Source organism: Astatotilapia calliptera, chromosome 14, assembly GCF_900246225.1.
Source record: "Astatotilapia calliptera chromosome 14, fAstCal1.2, whole genome shotgun sequence".
NCBI lineage: Eukaryota > Metazoa > Chordata > Actinopteri > Cichliformes > Cichlidae > Astatotilapia > Astatotilapia calliptera.
This window is the reverse complement of record NC_039315.1, coordinates 11,923,055-11,936,050: the sequence shown is the minus strand read 5'-3', so window position 1 is coordinate 11,936,050 and position 12,996 is coordinate 11,923,055. Positions and strand designations below refer to the sequence as shown.

General features: G+C 40.6%; 2 protein-coding genes across 2 annotated transcripts in view; one reads left to right on the top strand and one right to left on the bottom strand.

Moving 5' to 3' along the window:
* Positions 1 to 8,496, bottom strand: part of dph1 (diphthamide biosynthesis 1) — a 73,514-nt gene extending 65,018 nt beyond the window's left edge. The window contains exons 1-2 of the mRNA XM_026191823.1: positions 8,352 to 8,496; positions 4,571 to 4,720 (exon numbers count right to left, since the gene is read on the bottom strand). Of these exons, the coding sequence (XP_026047608.1) occupies positions 4,571 to 4,720; positions 8,352 to 8,403 (202 nt within the window). The 5' untranslated portion in view covers positions 8,404 to 8,496. The remainder of the gene's footprint in view (positions 1 to 4,570; positions 4,721 to 8,351) is intronic.
* A 970-nt stretch (positions 8,497 to 9,466) lies between these two features.
* The window catches only part of rtn4rl1b (reticulon 4 receptor-like 1b), a 156,670-nt gene continuing 153,140 nt past the window's right edge, over positions 9,467 to 12,996 (top strand). Inside the window, exon 1 of the mRNA XM_026192495.1 lies at positions 9,467 to 10,367. Within this exon, the coding sequence (XP_026048280.1) occupies positions 10,355 to 10,367 (13 nt within the window). The 5' untranslated portion in view covers positions 9,467 to 10,354. The remainder of the gene's footprint in view (positions 10,368 to 12,996) is intronic.

Genomic DNA, 12,996 nt, shown 5'->3' with positions numbered 1-12,996 from the left:
ATATACATATTTACATGATATAAAGGTGATATCAATGATATAGCAATGCCATGTGTCATGTTCCATAGTACACGACAATAACACTAACCAAGACACATCTAAGAGCGAGAGCTGTGTTTCAGCCTCCAATAAAAACTTAGTAAAAAGGGAACTACTTCATCAGCCTCCAACAGAGCACAGCGCTTTGCAAATTACTCCATATGACAGGAAGAGCAAATGTGGATGGAGATTACAGATTTGGTTACATGATGGAAAAGCAGGGCTTTAAGCAACTGGTTAAAAAGTTCAACCAAAGCTACAAAATCATAGGCAGAAAATATTTCTCAGTTTTATGATGTGACAATATTGTGCATTCTCCTAACAAGTTAATTACTTTAGTCATTGTGGAAGTGTTAAGCAGTTATACATTTACTTAAAATTTCCAGGGAAAACATGACCTAGGCTACTTTTGTTCTCATATTTGACTATGCTGCATCACCACTGTCATGTAATGGGGCCATTATGCAGCTTTCGATTTTTGTAACCTTGCACTATGGCTGCCACAGCAAGGTGGAAGACACGAGTGTACGATCATGTTTTTACTACCATTTTATTGATATCAGAAACATACAGACAGCCAAAGGGAGATAATGGAACAGTTTGAAAACTTTGCAAAAAACACTCAAAGTCTTGGTTTCTAGTTTTGATTACTTCTATCAGCACTTATGTTGCGATATTATCCGAGTGGTGACACCTAGCGTTCAAGAGAATACCGTAGCAGCTTCCTGCGCCTTATTAGCAGGTATAAATACAAGTGACTGTGAAATGAGGTTGCGCTGACCGTAGAGCTGGGCGATATGAGATTTTTTCATATCACGATATGTTTTTTTCATTTCAGGCGATAACGATATCTATCACGATATAAGCCAAATAACTATATTTGTAAGATTTAAATGTGCCGTTGCTCACAAGTAAAATGTGAAATTATCAGCAGCTTGTTTTTAAATATTTATTTCCCATAATAAGTTCAACAGGGTAGATGTACTTAAGGAACATGAGACTTTTTCCAGATAAATAAAGGCAAATATTGCAAACTACACAAAAGGCAGCCGCTAAAGCGTTTAAGTTTCAAAATAGAACAAATGAAACAGACTAAATTGTCAATTCCACTTAGAAATAAAGTATTAATAGTTGGGTTGCGGTCACGTGGTTCTGATGACGTGCGGAGGCAGCGCGATTTTTGAGTGGAGGGCGGAAGTAAACATGGAGGACACTGTGGAGAGTCAGGAGAGCAGCTATTGTGCAACTTTAGACCCCGTTTCTCGGGAGAGATATAAACAGATAGTTAAAAAATATATCGGACGTGATCCGTATTCTTTGAAAATGTCCGAATACACCACAGAAGTAAAGGATTTGCCTACTATCGAGGCTGTGGATATCACCAACTACTTGGTCCTCCAGACTTCTTACTACACTAGGCAGCAAATGAAAGCTTTCAAGAGTCTGGAGGCGTACAATTTTTTTGTCAGCGGGTGGGTCCACAACCTTGGAACAAAACGTCTCCGTGATGGATACAGTTTGGTGTTTGCAAGGGTGAGTGTTTGTTCTTATATTGCTTTATCTTAAACACGCTAACAGTTAGCGGTAGCGGCTTTAACGTCAACAAACATGCCACATCCTTAGGACTTCGTTAGAGTGACAGTTGTTTGTTTCAAGGTAAACCATTCTCAGCGGTCTAACGAGACACCTCTGAAGACTTGGGTAATTGCAAAGGAGGATGGAGAAGTGATTGCAGCTCATTGCAATTGTATGGCAGGGTTAGTAGCCTGTTCTCCACTGTCACTAGGCTCAAATCCGGGCTCTCAGCCGTCTGTTGCATATCCAAAATCGCCTCTGCACATCGATGCTGTTCTGCCTTAAGCTTCATTCTTTTCTCTCGTTTGAGAACTGATTCCGATCTGGGTTTTCGTTCGTAGCCGAGATTGACCTTCGGAGCCCAGTCCTCCGACTCTTCGTTATCCAAAGCACTTGGGCAGCCTATAGTCCCAATCAAGTCAATATTAGACTACTAACTTAAAAGCACTAAGTAAACGAGAATTTAACGACTACCTAATGCTAATAAGTTCGTTTGCAAACATAACATTACCTCTGACGAAGTGGTCGCTGCAGACACGGGCATTGGCAGACTCTGCTCCTCCCGACTGTAAACGTAAATTTAAAATCCATTTTTTCCTACGTTTTTCGGTTAGAATTTTCCATTTTTCTCCTCTTCGTTGGGCTATTTTTGGTACCCTAAAATACCGTTTATCAGTTTCTCTGGTCGACCTACTGGAGCATCCGTAAACACAACAGGACATAGGCATTTTGCGTACTGTCTGTCTGTGATTTTGCGCTTATCTTTTTCACTTCCGACCGCCAGTCAAATTTCGCGCTTTACGTCGACGTCACGTCTACGTCAAATGAAACCTAGCTATTCTAAAAATAAATCTTAGTTTGTGTTACAGAAGAACAGACAAAACTGACTAACTTTTGTCAATATCAAATAAACTGAGAACTAAAAGGAAATTCTCAATCTCTCCTTGTTGTATAGCTTAGCTTTTCAAACAGTTTTAACAGTTACTTTAGTCTGACAAAAGCCGAATGACGAATTAGCGCTTCCAGTCAGAGACTGAGGCTACGTCCACACGTACACGGGTATTTTTGAAAACGGAGATTTTCCGTTTTCGTTTTAAAAAATAATCCCGTCCACACATAAAGGCAGAAATGAAGGAAAACGCTGCTATGAACATGCCAAAGCAGCAGGTGGCGCTAGATTCCTAACCGTGCAGAAATGTTGGCCAATCAGAAGTCTAGAAGCCTCGGTGGGAAAAAGTAAACAAAGCTGGGGCATAGAAGCAGAACCGAGTCGTATGTGTGGACGGACAGTAACTGTGTATATGTAAGCATTTAAACACTGCAGAGAGTAGAATTAACAGTATTGTAGAAATTCATTTCACCGAAACAATAACGTGGCGCACAGTGTGACGCATGCACCAGTTTATTGTATTTCCAGACTTGCTTTCGGCACAATTTACAGTGCACGCTACTCTGTTTTTTGTCAGACTTGAAATAGCCGAAATACCTTCACACTACGGAACTTCTATGGCTCTTCCGTTCGACAATCTCTCCGGCATTGGAACCATCATCTGTTTTCTCTTCGGTCACGCTCGGTTGATTTTTCTAGTCGGCACACTCATTTCCTCCATTACGCGCTGGCTCCATTACCCGCTGGCTGCTTCCCAAACAAACACACGTGCGGCTTGGCACTTGTGCTGTACGTAACAAGTCACGCGACGTGACGCTGCGGCTGTGATTGGTTCGGCTCTGCGCTACTGAATTTGGATCGGCCGACCTTTTTTTTTCTTCTTTTTTTTAAGAGGACAAGAGCGGCGAGGTCTATCGCGATAGCTTAATTTCTCTATCGAATAAAAGTTATATCGCGATACATATCGTTATCGTTCTATCGCCCAGCTCTAGCTGACCGATAAAAAAATAACACTGTTCAGTATTTTTTTCCTATATCATCAGAAATATCCCTGCTGCGAATTTCCTTCAAATATCTGATGTCATTTTGAGGCTATTGCATCCACCCATAAAGGACTCAATGAGACAGTCCAACTTAGGATCATAGGCTGGATGCTGTTCCAACTTAATTTTTATAATTTATACCAATACAGCCTGAATCTGCTGCCCACACATGAGAAGCTAAATGCAGCAGCATGTATATTACATCTGAAGGCATGCGGACCTTGTGTTGATGTATTTTCTTCAGTTCCCTACACTGATGCTGATTTTAATGACAGTAACTGTGGATGATGAAGGGAACCTTTTTCGCTTGTCCCAAACTGGATAAACCTGTATAAATCTTACACGTTAACAACTGAACAATAAAGTCTTCAAACTAGGTCAAAGCACAGATGCACCCAGGGACGACATTTTGAATGAAAGCATGCATGCATGGTATTTCTGTATATAAATGTTCAATGCTCTGCTTCCCACACGTTCTAAAAGCTTTCAAAACAGCAGTAAAGCAAAAGAAAATTCTTCTTTGTGGAATTGTTTCATAAACCTTTAGGTAATATTAGTCGTATGTTAAGCTGACAATGAAATGAAACAGACATAAAACAAATATTTTTCAGTTAAAATAAAGGAGGGCGCAATGCACAGTTGCTCGTGTCAGGATATGGAACAGATATTGTTCAAGAAAAGCATCATTTCTGCTCACGCTGGCCAATAATTTGGGCTACATATTAGAACCGTTTCTCTTATGAAATCCCAGGCTGTGTAAAAGACAGCTACAGATCCTTTACGTCCAAATAACTTCATCCAAACTCTGACCCAATTCAGCAGTTAAATCAGAAGCCTGCCATGCATTTTAAAAGCTTATAGCACAAGCAATTTAGGCATTTGTGAATCTGGGTGAGGGCACAGCTGTACTCAGACTGAATGTGAGAATTGTAACATTGTGGAATTCAACTACAGATTCTGTTTCCATTAAAAGCTTATGCAAAAAAACATTAAAAAAAACAAATAGGATGTAACAGAAACTCACCTCTCTTAGATTTTGCTTGTCTCACTCGCCAAACTGTCTTGTGGATCTCAAAGTTGTAATTCGCAGGCAGGGCTTTGATTGCCTCCTGTAACTCAGGGTCTTGGAGGATTTCATCTGGAATTTGATTGGCTACCCGCCGTGGTCCTCGAGCTAAAAAGAGAAAGTTAAATTATCGACCTGTTAGCAATGCGGTGAACACAGTCTGAAGCATATATAATGTACCTAGGTCTGTATAGAAAGTTCACTAAAGTTATCACAAAACTAGACTTTAAGTGAAGCAATACGCCAGTTTTTGCCTTAAAAAGAAACTACAGGAGTCCGTCTCTACAGAGTATTTTTAATAAAAGCAATTCAACACAGCAGGAAACATGCCCTTCTCAAAAACTTTATTAAAAGCGTTGCTGACAGTAATTAAAATGTGCATATCTTAAATCTGATATCATATCTTTGTCCTGTTTTCTATTACATGGAGTATTTTAATTATTTTCAAATAACTGCATTTAGAATTTATTTTAATTTTAAACAGTGCTTTAACCTCCTAGGACCTGGCGTCCACATATGTGGACATCACATTTTGGGTTATTTAGATCAAAATACTCAATTTTACACTACAAGGGCCTTACTCCACTTACGAGGACATTTTACTGCCACTGTTCTATCGAAATTTTAAACAAATATCCTTATATAGGGCTCTCATTTTTCTCAGAAACAAAAATAAGGTTAAAAAAAATCTGGTAATTCTTTGTTTTTACATTCATCGGGTGCCAATATGCCCAAATATCAAAGAGAAATTAAAAATGCATGCTTTGGGAGAGTTTGGGTCTTAGGAGGTTAAAGAAGTTAAAGAAGAACTACGTGTTTGGAATTTTTTCAGTTTAGTTTTCTATTACTCATTGAACTTGCAGAAACACTGAAAACTGGGGAAGTTTAGAGCCAGAATTACAGTCACAATGTCCAGTATCATTCGAAAGTTTTGAGCTGCCCTTCGCCTTCTTATAGTTTCTAGGAAAGTGTGACATTGGTGCAGCAATTTGTTTAAAATGTGCAAACATTTTTTTAATAAATAGCTAATAGCAAAGGCCCTAATAACAGAATTTAAAATATCTGTTATGTATAGACACAACACTGGCTCATCTCTTGAGTTTGGTGACCTTTTCATGCTTGAATGATTCAGAGGTCTGTGTTAAGTGGCTAAACAAAAGAGAGAAAAAACATTCCTCTGAAAATCGACAGAGACAATGAATAAGCGAACAATGTCCTAAACAAAAACTTTGAAAGACCTTCAAAAAAACCTGGAGAACTATTGCTCAAGTCCACTTTAAAAAATTACAAAAAAATATGGCTCCCTTACAGCAAAAACATAAAGAAATGATCACTGGCTCAAGACATACAACATTACCATATAATTATTCAACTTTGACACTGACTATTACTTGTCCTTATACTAAAGAACACTTTATTTTCCTAAATTTTTTAACAATAGATTTGACATTGAGTTAGAAATGTGGCATATTTTTAAAAAAAATGCAAAAACCTTTTGCCTTAAAGTGATGAATTAGCTTTTTTTTCCATTCTGTAGGAACATTTTCCTGACATGCAATAGGCCAACTTATCTTCTTGAAGATAAAGGTCACAGCAAATCAATACAAAGCTACTCTGAGTGATCACCTTAGTGCTGGGATGAAACAGCTCTAAAATTTGTGCAGTCATGCATCAACTTTTCATTTAAATCTGTCGTTTCAAGAAGAGGCAATTTCTTCTTGGCAAGATGAGTGACAAAACTTTTAAGGAAACACAACTTGATAACATCTAACCAAATCAAGAACACTCTGAAAGAAGTAGGCGTACCATTGTCAAGGCCTACAAACACAAGGTGGAAACCGCTGGGTTGTTTTGTTTTTTTTTTTTGTTTTTTTTTGTGTGTCCCATTTGGATCTTTAGTCATCAGAATTGTTGTCTTAAGGCCAAGAAAGATGCCAAGCGGATTTATTTTACCAAGTGGATCATCATGGCCTTGCCATATTGGTCCATTTGATTGACCTTTATTATAATTATGAATTTATTTTATTTTCAGTTGCTACAAACGGGACAGACATGACTGGGGGATAGGACAGGGAGAAAGAATGAAAAAAAGAGAGGGATAGAAAGAAAACCAAAGGGGAGAAGAGACGGTGAGAAGGGGGGGAAGAAAGAAAGAAAAAACAAAACAAAACACCTGGATCACCTGTATGGAGAAAAAAAACAGAAGAGAAAGCAAACAACAAAGAGCAACATAATAAAAAAAACGGCACCATCACAATAAACTAGCTAGCAGTAGATATCAGTAGATACTAAATAATAAACGATATTGTGCAGCACGCAAGATAGACAGCGCACAATGTGCTTTGAGGCAGCAGCCAAGAAAGCTGTAGTCCGCGTCTGTGAATACCCGTGTGTACACCTGTGTGCATACCTGTGTGGATCAGCATGCCAAAGGTTTCTCCATGTAACGATCTGCTAGGGAGTGTGGGGAGCCACAGCCCCGTCCTCCAGGGTATGAAGCAGGTATGGAGGAGATCAAAACTCCAGACATCCAGAGGCCCCCAGAACACAAGAGACCAAGGAAGACCAACAGAGGGGCAGCCGCGCCACTGTCCCAGTAAGAGCTGAGGAGAGTCCCAGATGAGGGCTCACTCAGCAGCCGAGGAGCAGAAGCCAGGGGGAGTTGCAGTGACGCGCCCGTGAGCTCCGCCGGCAGCCAGCCGTGCCTGAGTGACTGAGACCCCACCTCCGAAGTGGCCCGAGCGAGCCCCAGGCTCCAGGCCCCGATAAGCGGCCGCCAAGGAGTGAGCCGGTGTGCGACCAGTACAAATCCGGACAGCTGACCCGAACATTTAACTATCTACATTTATTTCTAAGGGTAAAATCTGATACCATGTGGTCTAAGGAGCTTGGGAAGAAAAGCGTCTGGACTTCTTTAAGTTGCTTGAAGACGTTTCACCTCTCATCCGAGAAGCTTCTTCAGTTCTGAAGGTGAAACGTCAGAAGTCCAGACGCTTTTCTTTCCAAACTCCTTAGACTACGATGACCTGGATGACTGAGAACCTTCACAGACTGATACCGTGTGCAGCACCTATAAATGGTAAAATGGTAAATGGTCTGTATTTATATAGCGCTTTACTAGTCCCTAAGGACCCCAAAGCGCTTTACATATCCTGTCATCCACCCATTCACGCACACATTCACACACTGGTGATGGCAAGCTACATTGTAGCCACAGCCACCCTGGGGCGCACTGACAGAGGCGAGGCTGCCGGACACTGGCGCCACCGGGCCCTCTGACCACCACCAGTAGGCAACGGGTGAAGTGTCTTGCCCAAGGACACAACAACCGAGACTGTCCAAACCGGGGCTCGAACCGGCAACCTTCCGATTACAAGGCGAACTCCCAACTCTTGAGCCACGATCGCCCCGTAACCCAACGCATTACAAGGCATCAGAGAAATTTCTATATCTGAAATGTTTCTCTGCAGACACTCAGCAGCGATCTCAGGAAGTCACATCGACAAGTGTAAACGTGGATGGGATGCTTAGTGTTAATATACAAATGCTTTACCACGTAAATGTATAATGAACACCTCTTTTATCTACTTAACGTCATACAAGCTGGACGCGCTACTCACTTTCTTGTTTGTACTATAGCCATATCTGTTTTCGTTGCGGAAACCGCATGTCTACAAAACACTCACACGAAACAGAATTTCTTCTATATGAATTAATTTACAGACGAAATTAATGTTACCTGGGGGCTTTTTGGCAGGAACAAGTTGCACTTCACTCGAGGGCGCAGCCATCTTTCTTTTCCTCCAAAACACACACACACACACGTGTGAGGAACAGAAAGGCGAAACCAATCGATTACAGAGAACAATGAGGAGAAGCGGAGCACCGATGCAACCGATTTAGCTGATCGGGACAAGAAGACAGGGTGACCAGACTTAATTGACCTGAAAACTTGTGTATAAAACGTTTCTATACTGCAGGTTAAACAGCAATAGCAAAGAGCAAGAGCCAATACTCGGAGTGGGAATAAAATCTAATGAAATAGAACTAATGTTATGGTCTATAACCTATTTCATAATAATAATAATAATAATAATAATAACACAATAGAAGAAAATATACAATAGAAAATATAAATAGATCATATAGATATAATATAAATAAATAGAAAATAAATACAAGGCGCAAAAAAATACTCAAAGAAAATCGTTTAAACAATTATTTCAATATCTCAGCTCCAAACTGCTTTAAACTGACATTTAAAATTAAATAAAACCACGCATATGATTATAATCTGAACCAAGAACTGAAAACATTCCTGACTTGCATTGCAATTGCACACACCTGCTGCTATGTATATATTTTTAGTATTTCTTTTAGCACTATTTATATTATTATATTACTATTTATTACCTTATTGTTAGGGCTGTTTTTGTTGTGCATCTGCACCTTATTGTTGTCAATGTCTACGCATGGGACAGTGTGAAACGTAATTTCAATTCCTTTGTATGGCAAGTACATTTGAAGAAATTGACAAATTCTATTCTATTCTATTCTATAATCTGTGAGTACTTCGTGCACGTGTGTGTATATGTGTGTGCGTGAGAGTGAGAGAGGGGGGGGGGGGGGATCGGGCTGTTATCTATAATATATACAGTTGGGTGGATGAATTTCTTTAGCAAATGAGTTTCTTTTATAGCACATCACCTGGTTTTCCTGACATTTTGTATGCTGATTAAGATTATTGTCGGAGATTGAAGTTTTTGTTGTTGTTTTGGGTTTTTTTCTCTCCTTATGTCATTTCATATGTTTTACGAAGCCCGCTGGTGTCAGGGAGCAGTGTGTCTGACAGGGGCAGAGGCACTGAGAGCGATGGAGCAGTGTGCTGCCCGGTGGAGGGAGGCTGAGGCGGTAACATACTTCTCCCTCCTTGAGCGCATCAGCAAGCCCTGAACCATAGGTAGAAAGCAGAGAGAGAGAGGGAGGGAGGGAGAGATATTCACAGACAAGATCACAGAAATGTAATAATTACGAGGGGAGAGCGGAAAAGTGGGGGATTTTAAGAAAAGCGACGCCATCAAAGTCTACACTATTAAGGAGGATTTGAAGAGTCTACGTTTATAGGCTAATCCGACATCAGAGGCGAAATGTGAATCCAAATAACTTATGTTAATTAGAGATTTTAAATATGGTGAGATTTGAACGGCACCGAAGCACCGAGAGAAGAATTTGAGATTGGCCACTTGAATTGAAATATCTGTGGGGGTTTTTTAATCGGAGTCTTCCTGTGATCACCGTCGACTTGCCCCCCAGAACTGATTTGAAGCTTGCACGGTGATTCGGGTTTGAAAGGAGTTGGCTGTAAGGGGCTGTGTCGGACTGTACTGAGCGTTTGCGGTCATCACTCACATTGGAGTTAACATTATTTCGGACAGAGGGGGGACGCTTTTAGTTGGTCTGCTTTCCCGGTGATTTCTGCCTCATTTCCAGATCTGCCAGACTTTATGAAAAAGAAAACTGTTGTTTGTTAATATTTATCAATCCCGCGGCAGCCATCCTGCAACTACAACTCAATACAGTGGATCGCAAGAAAATCCAGAGGAGTGACAGCTAACACTCGCACGACGAGCCACGAAAGCTGTGGATCAACTTCAAAACTAAAAGGCACAAGTTCCAAGTCTGGAATATAAGAATAGATGATTCTCAGAGGACATAAGACGAAAAACACCTAGGCCTGCAAAAATGTTCAAAAGGGGTGAGTAAGTCTCAACTTTTGCCCCCCAAAATTAAGTCGTATTTTAACCACGACGAAGTCTGCTTTGTCGTAATGCCCCACGGTACGTGGATCTACAGCGTGCACTTTTTAGCGTTATGAAACAGATGTTTAAATATGACACAATCATAATGCACCACACTGCCCCGCAGATGTATTATTACAGCCGATGCGCCATTCTAAGCGCATCTTTAATTTGCAAAACACGCACTGAAGGTTTCTGGCAATGAAATATTCATCTGTGTAAGGATACACGGGGACGAGTGTGTGATATTAATACAGCTGATGCCGCACTGCAGTTTATGAGTTGTACCCGGGTCACAGGGCTATCTCTCCGAGCACTTCCCTCGGTTGAAGGATTATTATTTTGCTCTGTGTCAGTACATTTAGATGTGATGGATCAAATCGTAGTTCACAAGGTTATTCTCCGCTGGCTACACACTATATGAGCACTCAAGACCTTTGGCACTTAATATAAAAAGGAAGAGCTCCTGAAACTTTTAATATCGAGATCCCCCCGGTAGATAGCTATCGTGCTCTCTTGCTTTGTCCCTATCTTTGCTCCAAGGAATGGTTTCTTTCATTCAATGCTTCAACTGACCAATCAGCTGTATAGCACTAGATGTGTAACAGTAGGGAGACTAAAACCTCTAATGAGAATGGATTAGAGCACTATGCTCCCACTGTGCTTTTATTGAGGGAGTGGAATAGTGAAATTAAACTGTTTCTCATTTTGCTGTGGCCCCTGGAGACCCTTTAGGGACCCCTGGAGACCTCTAGTCTCCACTTTTCCAGCCACTGCATTAGGATTTACTTTTCTCTGACTTTGCCATGGCATACAGCAAATGGCTTGTGTTGTATTTTTAGCTATTTGTTCTGTCTTGTGATAAACTGTCTGTTTAGAGGGTTTGTTTCTGTCATGTTCCTCCAGGGCAGAGAAAAACAACATGTTTTTTTAGCTGTCATCAGATCGATTATTGCTGTTCCAGCAGTTGAGATGAAACACGCTGTGTTTATAGCTGCTTATAGCTCTGAGAAGAGGTTTAATGTCTAAGCTTGTATCCTGACAGTTTCTCATAACTGATGTGGCTACACACGAAATAGACAGTTCATTCACAGCTTTTATGAGAAGTGTTACAGCTGGATATCTGGGAGAACTGGCGTGAGTCATGATGTAGGTTCTACAAGAAGCTCTTTTCCAGAAGAGAGTTTAACACATGCACAAATATGTCTCTCTCTGTTCTAACTAACAAGCACACTGGTAAGTGCCGAAGTGATAACATGTAATTATAACGAGCAGATTCTCAACGAGAAGATTCCCCAGAGCACGCATTCATTTTTTTTCTCTTTCAGTGTATATAGCAAGGGTTAAATTAAGAACTGAACTGTACAGAGGTGATTGGCCTCTGAGGATTTGGTACTCATCCTACATTGTCACTTGTGAATCAGCTGTCCAGCCACTGCACAGTGGCGGACAGAAAATCACTTAATTCAAAACAAATGACTTGCCAACATGTCTGGGTCTACAATAGTGAAGCAGAGATGCGTCAGCTTTGGCAGGAACACTGCAGAAGTTCTGTGGTGAATTTGAATTTTTTAACCTAAAATAACACATTCCAGGGAGCCTGTCTGATGCACCGGGCACAGCATTTACTGTTAGACACCCACCATTCACATACACATAGAAGGAAAACATCTTAGCTGACCCATGTTGAGAGCACACCTCAGGATGACTCCATATTGTAGTTTGCTGTGGCTAATTACCATCTTAATGGAATGGGCACTTAGAATTTACAATGTTGATCTCATAAGCTTCAGGCAATGATTTTGTACAGGTTGTTTATTGTTGCAGTGAGGTAATATTTGTTTGGCTGTGCCCATACAAACAACAAACATGTCTGAAAATGTGCAGGTGTTATAGTGTATATTCAACTGAGACAACACGGTCCACATATCTTTGTTTGACTGATGTTTATGATTCTGCTTTGTGTCTTTTCTGTGACTTCGAACAACTTAGAGCAGCTATGAGGTCGAGTCTGTATCTGGGTTCAGTACGTGTCTGCTTTTACGTAGCCATGCAATACATGTCACTCCATCTCTGTCTTGACTCTTCTGTCTTTCTCACTTGCACCGTCTTTCTTTTTCTTAAAACCAGTCAGCCATAGAGTGGACACAAGGGATGATCTGTCAGAACAGCTCTGAGATGGAAAGGACAAGATGTCCACTGAATATACCATGCCGCGGCATGCTGTAATTGCTGCTACATGTTATTCAGGATTATTGGAAGAGGCTCAGCTTAGGCTTTTTGAACTTGGGCATATAACAAATGATCCATGCAGACAGGCATAGAAAGGCATGCAACTTATGTACTTGCTGACTCACTTGCGGAATTTTTTTTTTTTAAAAATCTACTCGCTGTAAAAGATAAAGATGCACATACCCTTGTCCTTTCATAATTACACAGATAGATTTGTTTATGCTGCTTTAGCCCATTCATGATGCAGACCTGCATTTCATAGATTATTTCACTTCAGTAAGCAGCCATAAGTTTCTGCTCATTTTGAAGTAGTATAAAAATCAATTTTCAATGGCTTGAACATTGTTGAGAATA